Below are 13,862 nucleotides of genomic sequence, written 5' to 3'. Positions count from 1 at the left end.
ACGAACTACTGATACAAGGACCAATTTTCGTGGAACTATCGAATTTGTTATAAACGGGTTCGACTGTAGTTTAACACTTTTTTTTGTCGTTGCTGTCTTACTTTTCAATTTTTTACTATTTTGAAAAAGTTCCCATAAAATTTACCCCGCATGTCCACTCTTTCCCTACCTTGGAGAAAATGGGTGTTTTTGCAGGTTACACAATATTTTTTATTTTATCTGGAGGAACTGTCGCACTTAATATTTTATGTAATACATAAACAAAAAGCAGAATGAATGCACTTTTCACCTATAAAAGTTTTATTTATGAGATGTATGTCATAAAAAAAAAGATATGAATTGCCAAAATCAAGATTGTGGGGTAAAACTGAACAAAGGTTGTAAAGCCATGCTTGTATTTACCAAGAAAAAAATGTAACGAAAATTATGAGATACACAAAATGTATTGCCGTCTAATAGGCTTTACCTCCGAAAAAATGAAATTTTTGATTGAACAGGTATTGTACTACAAAAATTTAACTGCAAGCATTACAGTTGGGCGGGCCGAGCTACGGTCGCCAATGTTCCGGGCAGGTTTGTGTCGTTGTCGCTCTCAGTATCAAAGTCTGACAAAAAGGCAGCATGCTCAGACTCGCTGCTGCTCGATGCATCGATAAAATCAACCGCAGACGCAGCAGAATCATGAGAACTACGATCTTTCGAAGCGCGGGTGCAGCTCCCGGAGGCGACCATTTTTGCTTTATGCATTGACGATCGCGAAATTTCGAAATGCGTTCAAAAATTACCGCCAAGTGGGGAAAATGCAAACTGCTTAGAAAACTCAAATGTAGTTCTCCTTCACGTCCGATAGCACAGGGTGTCCATGAGTGGCGCGGAAGGTCTCGCAAGCAGCGTTTCAAACCATCGATAGCGGGCTAACAATGCCGAATGGGCGCGGTACGGAAATAGTTCGCACCTACAACTTTGCTTCGGTTTTTCAGAAAACAAGTAGGTTCAATATACAGTGCAACCTCGATTGTACGCCCCCGGTTATACGACGACCCGCATTTTACAACGAATTCGTTTGGTCCCGGCAAAACCCCTATAGAAATAAAGTATTAAAAACCTTGATTATACGACGCAATTTTACACTGACCCCGCCTCGTATGACGCCTCTTTCGGTACCATCTGAGAAAAAAAAAAGAAAGAAAAAAAAATCCTTAAGCAGACGCAGGCTGGCGCGTGAGCCCACTGCAGCCAGCTGATAATGGGTGTGCAGTACCGTATTTACCCGAATGTAACATGACCGCGATTGTAATGCAAGGGGTGACTTTTCAGTCATGCGAAATAATAAAAATAAAACCGCGAATGTCATGCGAGAGGAACGGAAAAAGAAATGGTACCTTTATTTAAGGAATCGCAATTCGGAAACTAGTTCTCTTCACTAATCATCGTCGTCTGAAGAGGAGACGAAGCTTTGTTTGGACAGTATTCTCGGGCGATCATTTTCGTGGATAGTTTCACTTTCGTGAAATTTCGCGGGACTCGGCACTGATAGCGTCCCCAGCAAGTGTTTGTGGTGCTGTCCTAAGCATGCTATAAGTGCCAAGAGCGCTGTCGGCCGTATACTTCGAGGGGTTCAGTGCCGGGACAAGCAGTCTTGCGAAACCGAAACTATCTCCAGAAGTGATCACCCGAGAATTAAGCCATCTTCCGTGCCGTCGAGCTTGTTTGAGATTTAAGTAGTTCTTCAAAGACCGCACAAACATTTCATTTGGTGTCAGTACCAGGCCACTTCAAGTTCCACAGAGCCTTTCCGACTGGCCTCGCACTTAAAGACGGCCTGCCGCTGGTCCTGCCATCCGCAATTCGTCAACGTCGAGACACCGAGCCGCGGCAGACTTTCCCAGCTCCTCGACCATCAAAATTGCTCGTCTCTCGAAGTGGCCGTCATAGCGAATGCACTGCGTCTCCATAACGTCGCGAATGAACGGAGTCGAACCACAAGAGGCCGTAGGGTATTGCGGCATCATAACTAGGCGCAAGCACTGCAAAAACAGCGTCAATTCCAATAAAAAAACAAGTTCCGACTTCGGTCGAATTGTATATGGATTGGATTGAGACGTAAAGTTACAGGTTGCCAACGTAGCGCTAGAAATCGTGGGATTTAGAGCATTTGTTTTAAAATTACCAATTTTGCTATTATTCGACTGTAACACGAGGGCTGAGTTGTTCAAGCAACAAAAATCATGAAAAATGCGCGCGTTACATCAATAAATACGGTAATTTCCTAATAATTTAATCTACCTTCCTCGGAGCAGTGCAGGTTCGTGCCGCGGGCTTATTCAGGCGGTCTCTACCAGTTTTTTGGGCAAGACTGAGCGTCACTGCCTATATTTTTAGTTTTTCAATTATACGACGGTTTTGCGTGGTCCCCTGAAAGTCGTATAATCGGAGTTCCACTGTGCAAGTAAATGCAATATCTAAGTGATGATTTTTGCAATCTGCTCGTGTCTTCTAGTGGCCATTTCAGGAAGCCTGGAGCCATATTGAAGCAGTAAATATGTTTGGGATTAAATACACACTACGCCTTTGATAATCTCAACATTTGTCTTTGGGAAAACATGACAGAAATAAAAAGATAAGCTGTGCTTGTCTTTAGTGAGTGTGGAGAGAGAATTTATGTAGCACCTTCATTTTTATTTGTGCCATCTTGTAGCGCAAACTGCGAGCTGGAGAAAAGTCTTACCATGCTCTGTTCTTGCAGCTCATTTCTGCGGCTCAGCTCTCCATTATGCTGCAATGCATTTGATGTGGGCAGTGAATACAAGCGGCGGGCGGGAGGTAGCGTCTGCTTAGCACGAGCCCAGTCAACCCGGCTAACCAACCAGAAGGACGGGGGTCCAGTGCCCCTGACTCGCATCAAGACTCTTGTTTCTATGACCACGCCCCGTGACTGCCGCCTGCACGGCACGTTGCTCACGCCCCCGTTTGTGGAGTTTGAGATGGCCCCTGAGGGCTTCAGCTGCCTATACCTGAGCAGTGTGGCCCCACAGAGCGCCTCAGGTGGCCCACCCATGGTGGGTGTCTCCATGGTGGGCGGCGCACCCGAGGGCGTCATCGGAGGCATTGGCACAGGTGAGCACAACCAGCCGTATCAAGACTCATTCAGAACAGTGTTTCATTTCTCTAGCTCTGAGCACTAGCAGCCACAGGAACCAACAGACATTGAAGCCAAGGAAAGCATGGCAGAAATTAACTGTTCTTTATTAATAGAATCATAATTGTAGAGCAGTGTTAGGTTTTGGACATTTATTTTCATATTCGTGACAAAGATCAGGAATATGTAAGTGGAATGAAAGACAACTTGTTGCCAAATACACAGCCTCTGCGGGAGGTGTGGTGCTCTACTAATTTAGCTGTGTAAACGGCTGTCCTTACCCGTAAGTGTACACTCTCGGCGGATATGAAAAGGGAACACCGGATTTGTGTTCAAAGCCGGTAATTTTTTTGTGTGTCCTTGTAATGAGGAAAAGTTCCTAGCAACAAAACAAATAGCAGTGAGTGAGGGTCTGACTTGCACATTTGTGGGAATCGCAGTTTAACACAAGTGACATGTTCCCTTTCGTATTGGCAGAGAGTGTACAACCACAAGTGAAAGTTTATAAACCATGGATGCTGTGAAATGGTTTCTATTCGCAGCCTAGATCTACAACCTGAAATCAAGTTGTACGATGCGTGCGTGTGCATGTTTGACCAATACACTACATGACCCAATTAGATGCTGTGGCCATTTCAGAAGAATAGTTAAATTTTTTGCTTTTGCTGTGGTATCCAAACATTCGCTCACAATGGTGCGCAAGTACCCATTATGAAACAGAAGAGGACAACTGCCAACCCACGTGTAGGTTTCAAGAAGCCTTCACATGCATGACACTAAAAAATTTCATTGGCCATTTGATCTTGACCACAGCGATGTAGGCACACGGCAGACACATGGTTTAGTTCACGTTGAGGCATTTATCAGCAGCTACATGAAAACGTGCTTTCTGTGGCACACATTTGCATGCTGATTGTGCGTTGTGTCAAAACTTATGTGTGGACACATGCTGCAGGGGACCGAATGTTTCCACCGCAACCAGGGCTCTCATTCGCCACATGGCTGAGCGTGGAGCGTTTCAGTGACCCCCATGTGGATCCCCATGCGGTGCGGCTGCTGACACTGGTGCGAAACTTGCATGGACGTGATGACCATCTTGTATGCCTGGTGATTCAACTGTCATCCCGAGACAAGGCACTGCTTGTTTCTACTCAAGAGATTCCTTTGCCCAACCTCAGTGAGTCTTTTGGTGCATCGCAGTCTAGTCTATTTCAATTTACAGTTAAACCTCAATATAACGAAGTCTGTAAAATCGGCAATTTACTTCGTTGTATCGAAATTTAATCTTTTATGCAAATAAAATAAGTAAAGTCGCCGATCGTTTTTTTTTTTTTTTCAAATTACACGGAAGGGGTCGCAAAATTTCGCCGAATTATCCGGAAAAAAAAACTTGATAAAAAAATTTACCTTGTTGAACTTGAGTCGGCGATGGAAGGTACGGTTTCCTGCCGTGTTAACAATATCTTCACATCGGTGGTATGAATTAAGTGAAGCTACCAGCTTTCACGTCCACGCCGCCCCCGCGGCTGATACTGTCAGCCGCAGTGTGACGCTATCATGAAAAGCGCTGGCAGCGGGGATTGAATGCTTCGTCTGCCTCTCGCTATTAGGTTATGCTATCTTCAGTACTAAACACTTGGGAAGACAGCACACATGATGCTACGCCATCTCGACATGCCCACTCTTTAAAAAAAACGCGTGGCAGATTACCTCTAAAACAGGGCACACGAGCTGCGTATGCGCTCAGCCGCGTTGACAGCCATGCACAGCCACGGCCACGCTAGAAAAGGAGACCCGCAGAAATTTGCCCCCTCTCGCTCGCTTGATCATGTTACCGCGAGCTCGCTCCCTCTTTCTTTCCCCTTGCCCGCACGGGAAGATGGCACTCATCAAGCCACCATCCTTTTCGGCTCATCCTCGCAAGCTTTCACTCGCACCCAAAGCGTACAGCGCATGGGGCACGATAGCATCTTATCACACTTGGACTTTATACAGAACACGATGCTGCTCCGCTTCGGCAGTCGCTCTTGGTCACGCTGCACGTGATTTGAGAGGTGCGTACACAAGCAGCCGCTTTTAATTCAAGCATTTGACCTCTGCATCTCCGGAAGTTTTCATTTATTGTCCCGGTATTCCCTCATGGCGACAGTGACATTTCGTTATATTGAAATTATGTATAAACACACTTCATTATATTGAGGTTCTGAATACATGGTGTTCTATGGACAAGAAGTTATGAAAAGGTAAATACTTTTTTTATATCGAGAATTTCGTTATATTGAGGTTTAACTGTATCACATTCAACACTGATCATCATCAGCCTATATGTCCACTGCAGGATGAAGGCCTCTCCCTGCGATCTCCAATTACCCCTGTCTTGCGCTAGCTGATTCCAACTTGCGCCTGCTAATTTCCTAACTTCATCACCTCACCCCACGTAGTTTTCTGCCGTCCTTGACTGCGCTTCCCTTCTCTTGGTATCCATTCTGTAACTCTAATGGTCCACCGGTTATCCATGCTACGCATTATATAGTCTGCCCAGCTCCATCTTTTTTTTCTTAATGTTAATTAGAATATCGGCTATCCCCGTTTGCTCTTTGATCCACACTGCTCTCTTCCTGTCTCTTAACGTTAGGCCTTAACATTTGTGCAGTCCTTAACTTGTTCTCGAGCTTCTTTGTTAACCTCCAAGTCTATGCCCCATATGTTAGCACTGGTAGAATGCAATGATTGTACACTTTTCTTTTCAATGACAGTGGTAAGCTCCCAATCAGGCTTTGGCAATGCCTGCCGTATGCACTCCAGCCCAATTTTATTCTTCTATTAATTTCTTTCTCATGATCAGGGTCCCCTGTGAGTAATTGGCCTAGATAAACGAACTCCTTTAGAGATTCTAGAGGCTGGCTGGCGATCCTGAATTCTTGTTCTTTTGCCAAGCTATTGAACATTATCTTTGTCTTCTGCATATTAATCTTCAACCCCACTATTACACTTTCTCAGTTAGGTCCTCAATCATTTGTTGTAATTCGTCTCCATTGTTGCTGAACAGGACAATGTCATCTGCAAACCGAAGGTTGCTCAGATATTCGCCGTTGATCCTCACTCCTAAGCCTTCCCAGTCTAAGAGCTTGAATAATTCTTCTAACCATGCAGTGAACAGCATTGGAGAGATTGTGTCTCCTTGCCTGGGGGACCCCTTTCTTGATAGGTAGCTTTCTACTTTTCTTGTTTAGAACCGAGGTAGCTGTGGAATCTTTGTAAATATTTGCGAAGATATTCACGTTTGCCTCCTGTACTCCTTGATTACGCAATGCCTCTATGACTGCTGGTATCTCTACTGAATCAAATGCCTTTTCATATTCTATGAAAGCCATATAGAGAGGTTGATTGTACTCGGCAGATTTCTCAATTACAGTTAAACCTGGATATAACAAAATTGACAAATTCCCGAAAAACTTCGTTATAAAGAGGATTTCGTTATATGCAGGTTTGGCACAAAAATTCGAAAAAGAAACGCTTACCGTATTTACTCGATTCTAACTCACCCTCAATTGTAATGCGCACCCGTTTTCCGTTTTCGTTGAAGCACTCATCCTCGGAATGTCACACCAGGTACCGGATGCGTGGACGCGTGTCGTTTCGCACAAGCGCGAGGCATCGGAAACGAAGAGCGAGTGTCACGATGGCATCCTAGCGTCGTATAGTGTTACAGTAGAACCCCGCTGTTACGTTCCCAGGAGCTGTGTTTTCCCGGCTGTTACGTCATTTTCGGCCGGTCCCAGCACAGCTCCCATAGAACCCAATGCATTGGTAACCCCGCAGTTGCGTCGCAACTGTGGAACCGTTCCCGCATCATACGTTGCGAACTGCCACCCTGCGCCGACCCGAGCAGCCATTTTGACTTTTCATGTCGCTTGGCTTGGTGGCTTGACGATGGCATTGGCCGCCCAAAGTGCTGGGGGCGACAACTATGACGTATTTTCGGTTTCCGCCAGTAAAAGTATGGCCCTTGAGATTTGTATTTGCTATATAAAGATGGTGTCTATGACGCATTGTAGCCCTTGAATTGGTTTTGGCTCATAGATATTCCGTATGAAGTCCAAGGGTGATAACGCAGTCGTCGCGCGCCATATGCTGTATGTGTGAGTGAAATCATGCGAGGGGAGCCGACGGCCACGTCTAAATCTCGCGCGCGCAAGAAAAGCAGGGAGGAAGCGCGCCTTCTTCCGTTGCGCTCGAGGCACCGGCGAGGGAGCAAGGGGGGAGGGATAGCGGGGTGGCGTTGTACTGTACTCTGGCATCAACTGCATACTGCGCGGCGGCGCGGGCCGTATCTTAAAAGCGATCTGCGTTGAGGCAGAGTCTAGCAGTGTAGGTGCGTCGGCGGCTCGTAGCTTTGTGCGTGCTGTGTGTTCTCGGCGCTCAGTTTGCGTTGAAGCGATAGACAACAGCACGAAGGTCACTTCACTCGCTTCTCCAGCGGCGCTTCCACACACCGCCAGCGTGTGACAGCGCATGTCCGTGCTGTCAAACGAACTTTTTTTTAGAACTTTTTTTTCTTCTCGGACGGTACCAGAGAGGCGTCATACGATGCGGGTCGGCATAAAATTGCGTCGTATAATTGAGGTTTTAATACATTATTTTTATGCGGATTTTGCTGAGACCAAACCAATTCATCGCAAAATGCGAGTCGTCGCATGGCCAGGGAACGTATAATCGAGGTTCAACTGTATCTTCCAATTTATATTTATTGGTTATAAGTACTTCAAAAATTACAAACACTAAAATGCAAACTGAGACAAATACTGGATAGCATAATATATTCTATTGAACATTCTAAAATATTGAATATGTACACAAGTGTATCCAAAATGGATGCTGGAAAGGACTTACCGTATTTACTCGCATAATGAATGCACTTTTTTTCACGAAAAATATGTGCAAAGTTGGAGGGTGCGTTTTTATGCGGGGTACAATTTTGAGCAATTTTTTTTTCCACGGCCACCTCTAATAACATCGCAGGTTCACCTAAAAGGCGAACCATCAAATGCATAGACAGCTATATGAAGTAAGGATAGTAGTTTTATCGGCCGTGTAAACTTGCAAGCATTTGCTATGTAATTTAACAAGTATGGTGTCAGCGCGCACAGGCAAACATGAACACATCATATTCAGTGATCGCGGACACTCACTGTCAAAACGCTGGCGTGAGGAAGCGTGGCAGCAACAGCCAGCGAAGTGACCTTCGGGCTGTGTATCGCTTCAACGCAAACTGAGCAGTGAGAACGGAGTACACACGAAGGTATAAGCCGCCGTCGCACCTAGACTCAGCCCCCGATGCAGATCGCTTTCAAGATAAGGCGTGCGCAGCTGCGCAATACGCAGTTGCTGTGCTGCCCCCCTGCCTCCCCTTCCTACGGCGCATTTTCTTGCCACTTTTCTCCCTTGAACACAGGAGATTGAGCCGTGATCATCAGCGCCTATAGCAAAAATACGTTGGGAGTGTCCATATAATTGCTATCGCATTGAAAGTAGGAGACACACTGTATGATTTGGCGTCCGATACAATCGTACCCGCCGGATGCCATATCAGACGCCGAATCGCACCGTGTCTCTCCTACCTTCACGGCAGCAAGTTCAGGATGCAATCATTATGCGAGGAAACGAAAAAACACACTTCGTGATTGGAAGGGGGGGGGGGGGGGGAGGTGCGTTCACTATGCGAGTGCGTTCGTCATGCAAGTAAATTTGCTATAGGCAAAAAGGTGCTGAAAGTGGCTCGATAGTTCTGGAATGCAATGAATGGCAGCATACCATATTTTAACGTTCCTAGCACTCAGTCACCTAACACTGGAGAAAATTTGAGTACAAAGTATGGTTTGTGGTTCTTACTGCTGCTTGGGTGGCAATGGTGCATAGGCAGGAGGTAAACGGGAAGAATTGCTCACTGGGTGAACATTTGGCAAAACGCTAAGCAATGCTCAAGTGACAGCAACAATGGTCAGTGGTCGTCGAACGAACTGAAACTGCTCAAGCCTGCCCATTATTTATGAATGCATCATGACTTCCAGGGTAGTCAGTGGTGCTCGCATAGATTCAAAAATATAGTATAGTAAAGTACAATAAAATCTCACTAGTTTGTATTTTTTTGGTATGGGAAAAGGAATGCCAGATTTGTCTGGATTTTGAATTTTGAATGGCCAAAAATATAACAAGCAAATGTTTACTGCACTGACGTTATATCATTATTAGTGAAGTCTGCTTCATTCTTGGTATTTTATGAAGGTCTGCACAAAAGTTGCAGTTCTCATCAGTTCTGATTGGTTGTGCTGTAGCTGGCACCTTGTGTGACTGGCCAAGGTTGGATTACACTTAAGGTTCATCACTGTGCTTTTTCAGCTGGTGCAGACTGGGAGCCCGAAGTAAAGGAGGAAGGTTGCATCCGGTTCTGGAGCCCTGAACTGCTGCAGGAAGGCCAGTGGCACCACGTGGTCATCGTACTCAACAGAGCTGTGCTCAAGAACAGCTCTGTCTCCATCTACATTGATGGCCAGCACATGTCCACCCAGAAGGTGGGAACATTTGCAGCAAATATGCTGCTACTGTGCAAGCACTACGTCGTGCTTGGTCCCTTGTAGTCTCCGCATCACAAAAGCATCTTCAGTGTTCACTGAGCCAGAGAGCTAAATGCTTACTGAGCACTTCTACACCACTAGTTTCATTTCCAATCTATAAGCCACCCCTGTTTGGTTACGTGACTCTTCAATTAGGTTCATGTGACTGTTCAAATTGCGGAGTGGTATCAAAGCCAGCACTGCTTTCCAACTCAATGAGCTAAACAGCAACTGAGTTCTTCGAAAGTGCTGTTTACAGTATGAGTCTGTGTGTGTTGTGTACATTTGTGTGTTTTGGTGGTGGTTTAGGCATTTTTGTGAACAAAAATTATTGGTTTGTGCCCCTATGGCACCACCTGATAAACTGTGTTAATAATGATAGGCAATGCTAATTGAAATAGTTGTGGAACCTTGATGTAACGAAATTCGCTATGTAATTTCCCTATCTTAGTTCCATTGAAAAGTGTATTTTAAAAGAAAATGTTTATTTTCGATTTAACAAAGTAATTTCATCACACAATTTCAATTTAACAATGTTTTCACTCATTTCAAGCATTTCAAGCCTGTATGACTGGTAAATCTAGCAAAAGTTATAAAAATGTCGTCTGAGAAAAATGTTATTTGCAAGCGTCCTTCCGCATGAAAAGTTCGAGCAGAAAAAAATTCCATGGAAGTGTACACGCTGGGACACAGTATGCAAGGAACAGCGCTGCACCATTTGTCACATAACAACTTGCAGAGGCCGCAGGCACATTGCAGCTCGTAGCACTTAGAGAAAAAAGGGAGCTGATCGTTCCTTCAGTGCAAGGGGTTGGGGAAGAGGCGAGCGCATGGTAACTTGGATCAAGTACGTGCTAAAGGGGGGCGGGGGTCAAGGGACACGCGCAATCTGCCCTCCCTTCTATCGTGCATGTCTCCTCTCCTCTACCCTTGCTGTAGCTGCGCCTGGCTGTCTATATGCGAGCCATGCACCGTATTTTGGAGGTAATCTTCGGCAAGTTCAAAGGGAGAGCCGAGATGTTAGGTGCCTTCATGCGTAGGGGGGTTTGTTCCCGCGCGTCTGGTGTTGGCAGTCACGTAATCTCATGTTTCCGAGGCATGGTGCAAAGCGTTAGCTCGCATTGCGACAGCGAGTGTTCTTGGTGATCGAGTGGTCTTTGCCTGAGCGTGCGTGACACCAATAAAGCTGTGAATCTTACTTCTAGTTGTATTTGCTATAGCCATCAATGCTCCAGCTTTCTGGCGAAACTGCAACATTTTTTTTCTCTCTCTCTCACAATGAATATTTATCTTTTTGTACTTTTGGATGGATGGATGGACGGACAGACGGACGGACGAGGCTGATCCCATTAAATCGGGCAGCGGCTCACGCCCTCTTTAATTTGAGGGCGCCATCTGATGATGGTCGTGGGCACTAAGCGTGGTCAGCCGAGGTGTCCACGATTTACGGTGCCGTGCGATGCAAAACGCTAATCTCGGGTGCTGTGAGCCACGCCGATGCATTGCTCTCGACGCGATCGTCATTGCGTGCGCTGACACTCATAACCATGCTAGTACAGGTCGACCTTCTTGCAATTTGTTTAAAAGTTTAGATTACTGCCAAGATACTAGGTTCGTTCGATTTGCCTGCACCACTGTGAAGCAGTTCACGGCGGTTCACAAGAAGTTTTGCAGCTCGATTGCTGCGGTGCAGGCACAGCACGTCACTCGAAACGAATGCCAAGGTGCAGACTCGCCACAGGCGTTATGTTATGTCCGACTAATGTGCACAGAGTGCGTAAGTTTGAGCGGTCCTGAGCTGCAGGTATGATCGGCTTCTGGGGCGTAAATACACTCCACACTTGTGTAGACACATCAGACGTTCACAAGCGGGGATTTAACGGTGCTCGCACCCGTCTGCTGCGTCATCTGCTGCGCTGCTACCGTATTTACACGATTGTAGGTCGACCCATTTTTTCAAATTTGGCAATCCAGTGTTGGGGGGTCGACTTAGAATCGAAACCGAACCGTGTACCGCTAGTAACGGCAAGAAAAACAAGAAATCAGGGGCGCTACGGCGTGGTTACAACTTTGCACCTACGTTATTATGGTTACGGTAGAAGCGTAGCGTAATAATTTACTGTATTGCATACATTTTGATTGCGCGCACCACGAGCGCACGGCTCTTGTGGGAGCATCGATCATGGAAGAGCCGCCGTTTAGGGGGTATTGGTAGATGGCGGAAGAGCCGCCATTAGGGGGGTATTGGTAGTTGGCGGAAGAGCCGTCGTTTGGGGGGTATTAGTAGTTGGCGGAAGAACTTTTCTTTGAGATACGATTGTTTTGGACGGCCGCGCGCATCTGTCACTTCTGCTGTTGTGCTGAATCGTCGCGCCTGTCATGAGTGCCAAGTACTTTCGGCGCTCGTTCTCAGCAGCGTTCAACTGGGCTGCTATCCTCCATGTTAAGGAAACTAACAACTGCGCAGCGGGACGCAAGTCTGGAGTCAGTGAACGTGTGGTGCGGCAGTGGCGGCTTCAGCGCGAGAAAATTTGGCCTCTCTGGCTACTGTGTGCGGGTGGGTCCTTTATGCGAGGGGGGCTGAACCGCGCGATGTCGTGGTGCGGTCGTTCGCGAAGTGTGGACTCACTTTTGATGACGACGTGCTGTGGGACCGCAGCAGCTATGACGGCAGCAGTACCAGTGAGGTCAACTCTAGTGACAATGAGTAGTCTTAGCAACCCCATCAATAAATTTCCCTTGTGTGAAATGCACTCGCGTGGTTTTTCTCCCCCCCCCCCCCCCCCCAATTTTTTTTCAGACATGCAATTTTGGGGGGGTCGACCTACCGTATTTACTCGAATCTAGGCCGACTCCGATTCTAAGCCGACCCCCCAAAAGTTCGAAGTCCGAAAAAAAAAAAAAAACTTACCTCGAATGTAGGCCGAACGAAAAAGCGAGGACAGCATTCGCAAAATGAAACAGCATTTATTAAATTTGAACATGCCGAGCTCATTCTCGTCGCTATCTTGCTTACTGCTGACATCTTCAAACAGTGCGCTATATTCAGTACCACCCAGCGCATTAGAGATGCTGCATTTTTGGAAGGAGCGCACGTTGCGGCGCACGCAAAAACCATCTCCCGTGGCCCCCTCCAACGACAGACCGATGCCGAAGTTCCGCCCGGTTTGAACGTTTGACGATGCCTCTACGGCTAGCACAACTACCGCATTTACTCGATTCTCACGCTTCCTCGATTGTAACGCGCACCCGTTTTCCGTGAGGAAAAATTTGGAAAAATAGATTTCCTCTCGATGCACTGATGTTGCGATGAATAAAAAAAGTCTCAGTTTCGCCCGAAAGGCGATGCATCGAATTCGGTAGCAAATTAGTAGACCGCTATTAACAAGCACGGTGTCACGCGCGCTCAACCAAACATGAACACACCTCGCTCGTTGACCGTGGAAACGAACTGTCAAAACGCTGGAGACGAAGCGCGCCTTCGTGCTAGCATGCCTCTCGCTTCAACGCGGCGAAAACACGGCGCGCGGCGGACTTTACCAGTCTCAGATTGCTTTCAAGATAGGGCCAAGCCTGATCGTATCGCCGGAGTGGATCGTTGCAGATTACGTCCTGCTTCGGTCCACTGAAACCGTTCCGCATTGCTTTGCTGGCGAAAATCCTCTCCTTCTGTTTGCGCCAGTCCCGCTCGCAAGTTTCGGATTCTCCGAACGCCCGTGATGCGGCCCGATTTCCGTCCGTCTCCGCACACATGATCACTTTCCTTTTAAATGCGGCTTAAATGCGGCATCATGATGAACTCGGTACTTCATGCTGATAGATAGAGCAGACGCTGAGAACGTGAAGACAGACGGTAGACTATTGCCTAAGCACGTGTACTGCAGCACACGGAGGAAGCTTCCGCGTGCTACGGTAGCTAGGCACGACGCGCGTGCGAGGCGGCCATTTTGAAATGCCGACGCAGATTTAGGGTCGTGTTGAAAGTGCGCGTTAGATTCGAGTAAATACAGTATTCGTTTAGAAAGCGGCACCGCCCATTTGGTGCCATTACGATAACGCCACACCGCGCGCCGATGCTGCACCATACCGATACTACCGATACGACGCAG

The 13,862-nt window shown here is 46.8% G+C and overlaps 1 protein-coding gene across 1 annotated transcript in view; it reads left to right on the top strand.

Moving 5' to 3' along the window:
- Positions 1 to 13,862, top strand: part of LOC119437087 (WD repeat and FYVE domain-containing protein 3) — a 235,089-nt gene that overhangs the window by 74,873 nt on the left and 146,354 nt on the right. Inside the window, exons 20-22 of the mRNA XM_037704162.2 lie at positions 2,747 to 3,117; positions 4,095 to 4,316; positions 9,539 to 9,711. Coding sequence (XP_037560090.1) covers positions 2,747 to 3,117; positions 4,095 to 4,316; positions 9,539 to 9,711 — 766 coding nt within the window. The remainder of the gene's footprint in view (positions 1 to 2,746; positions 3,118 to 4,094; positions 4,317 to 9,538; positions 9,712 to 13,862) is intronic.

This window comes from Dermacentor silvarum, chromosome 1 (genome assembly GCF_013339745.2).
Source record: "Dermacentor silvarum isolate Dsil-2018 chromosome 1, BIME_Dsil_1.4, whole genome shotgun sequence".
Classification (NCBI taxonomy): Eukaryota; Metazoa; Arthropoda; class Arachnida; order Ixodida; family Ixodidae; genus Dermacentor; species Dermacentor silvarum.
This window is presented reverse-complemented; position numbering and strand designations above follow the sequence as displayed.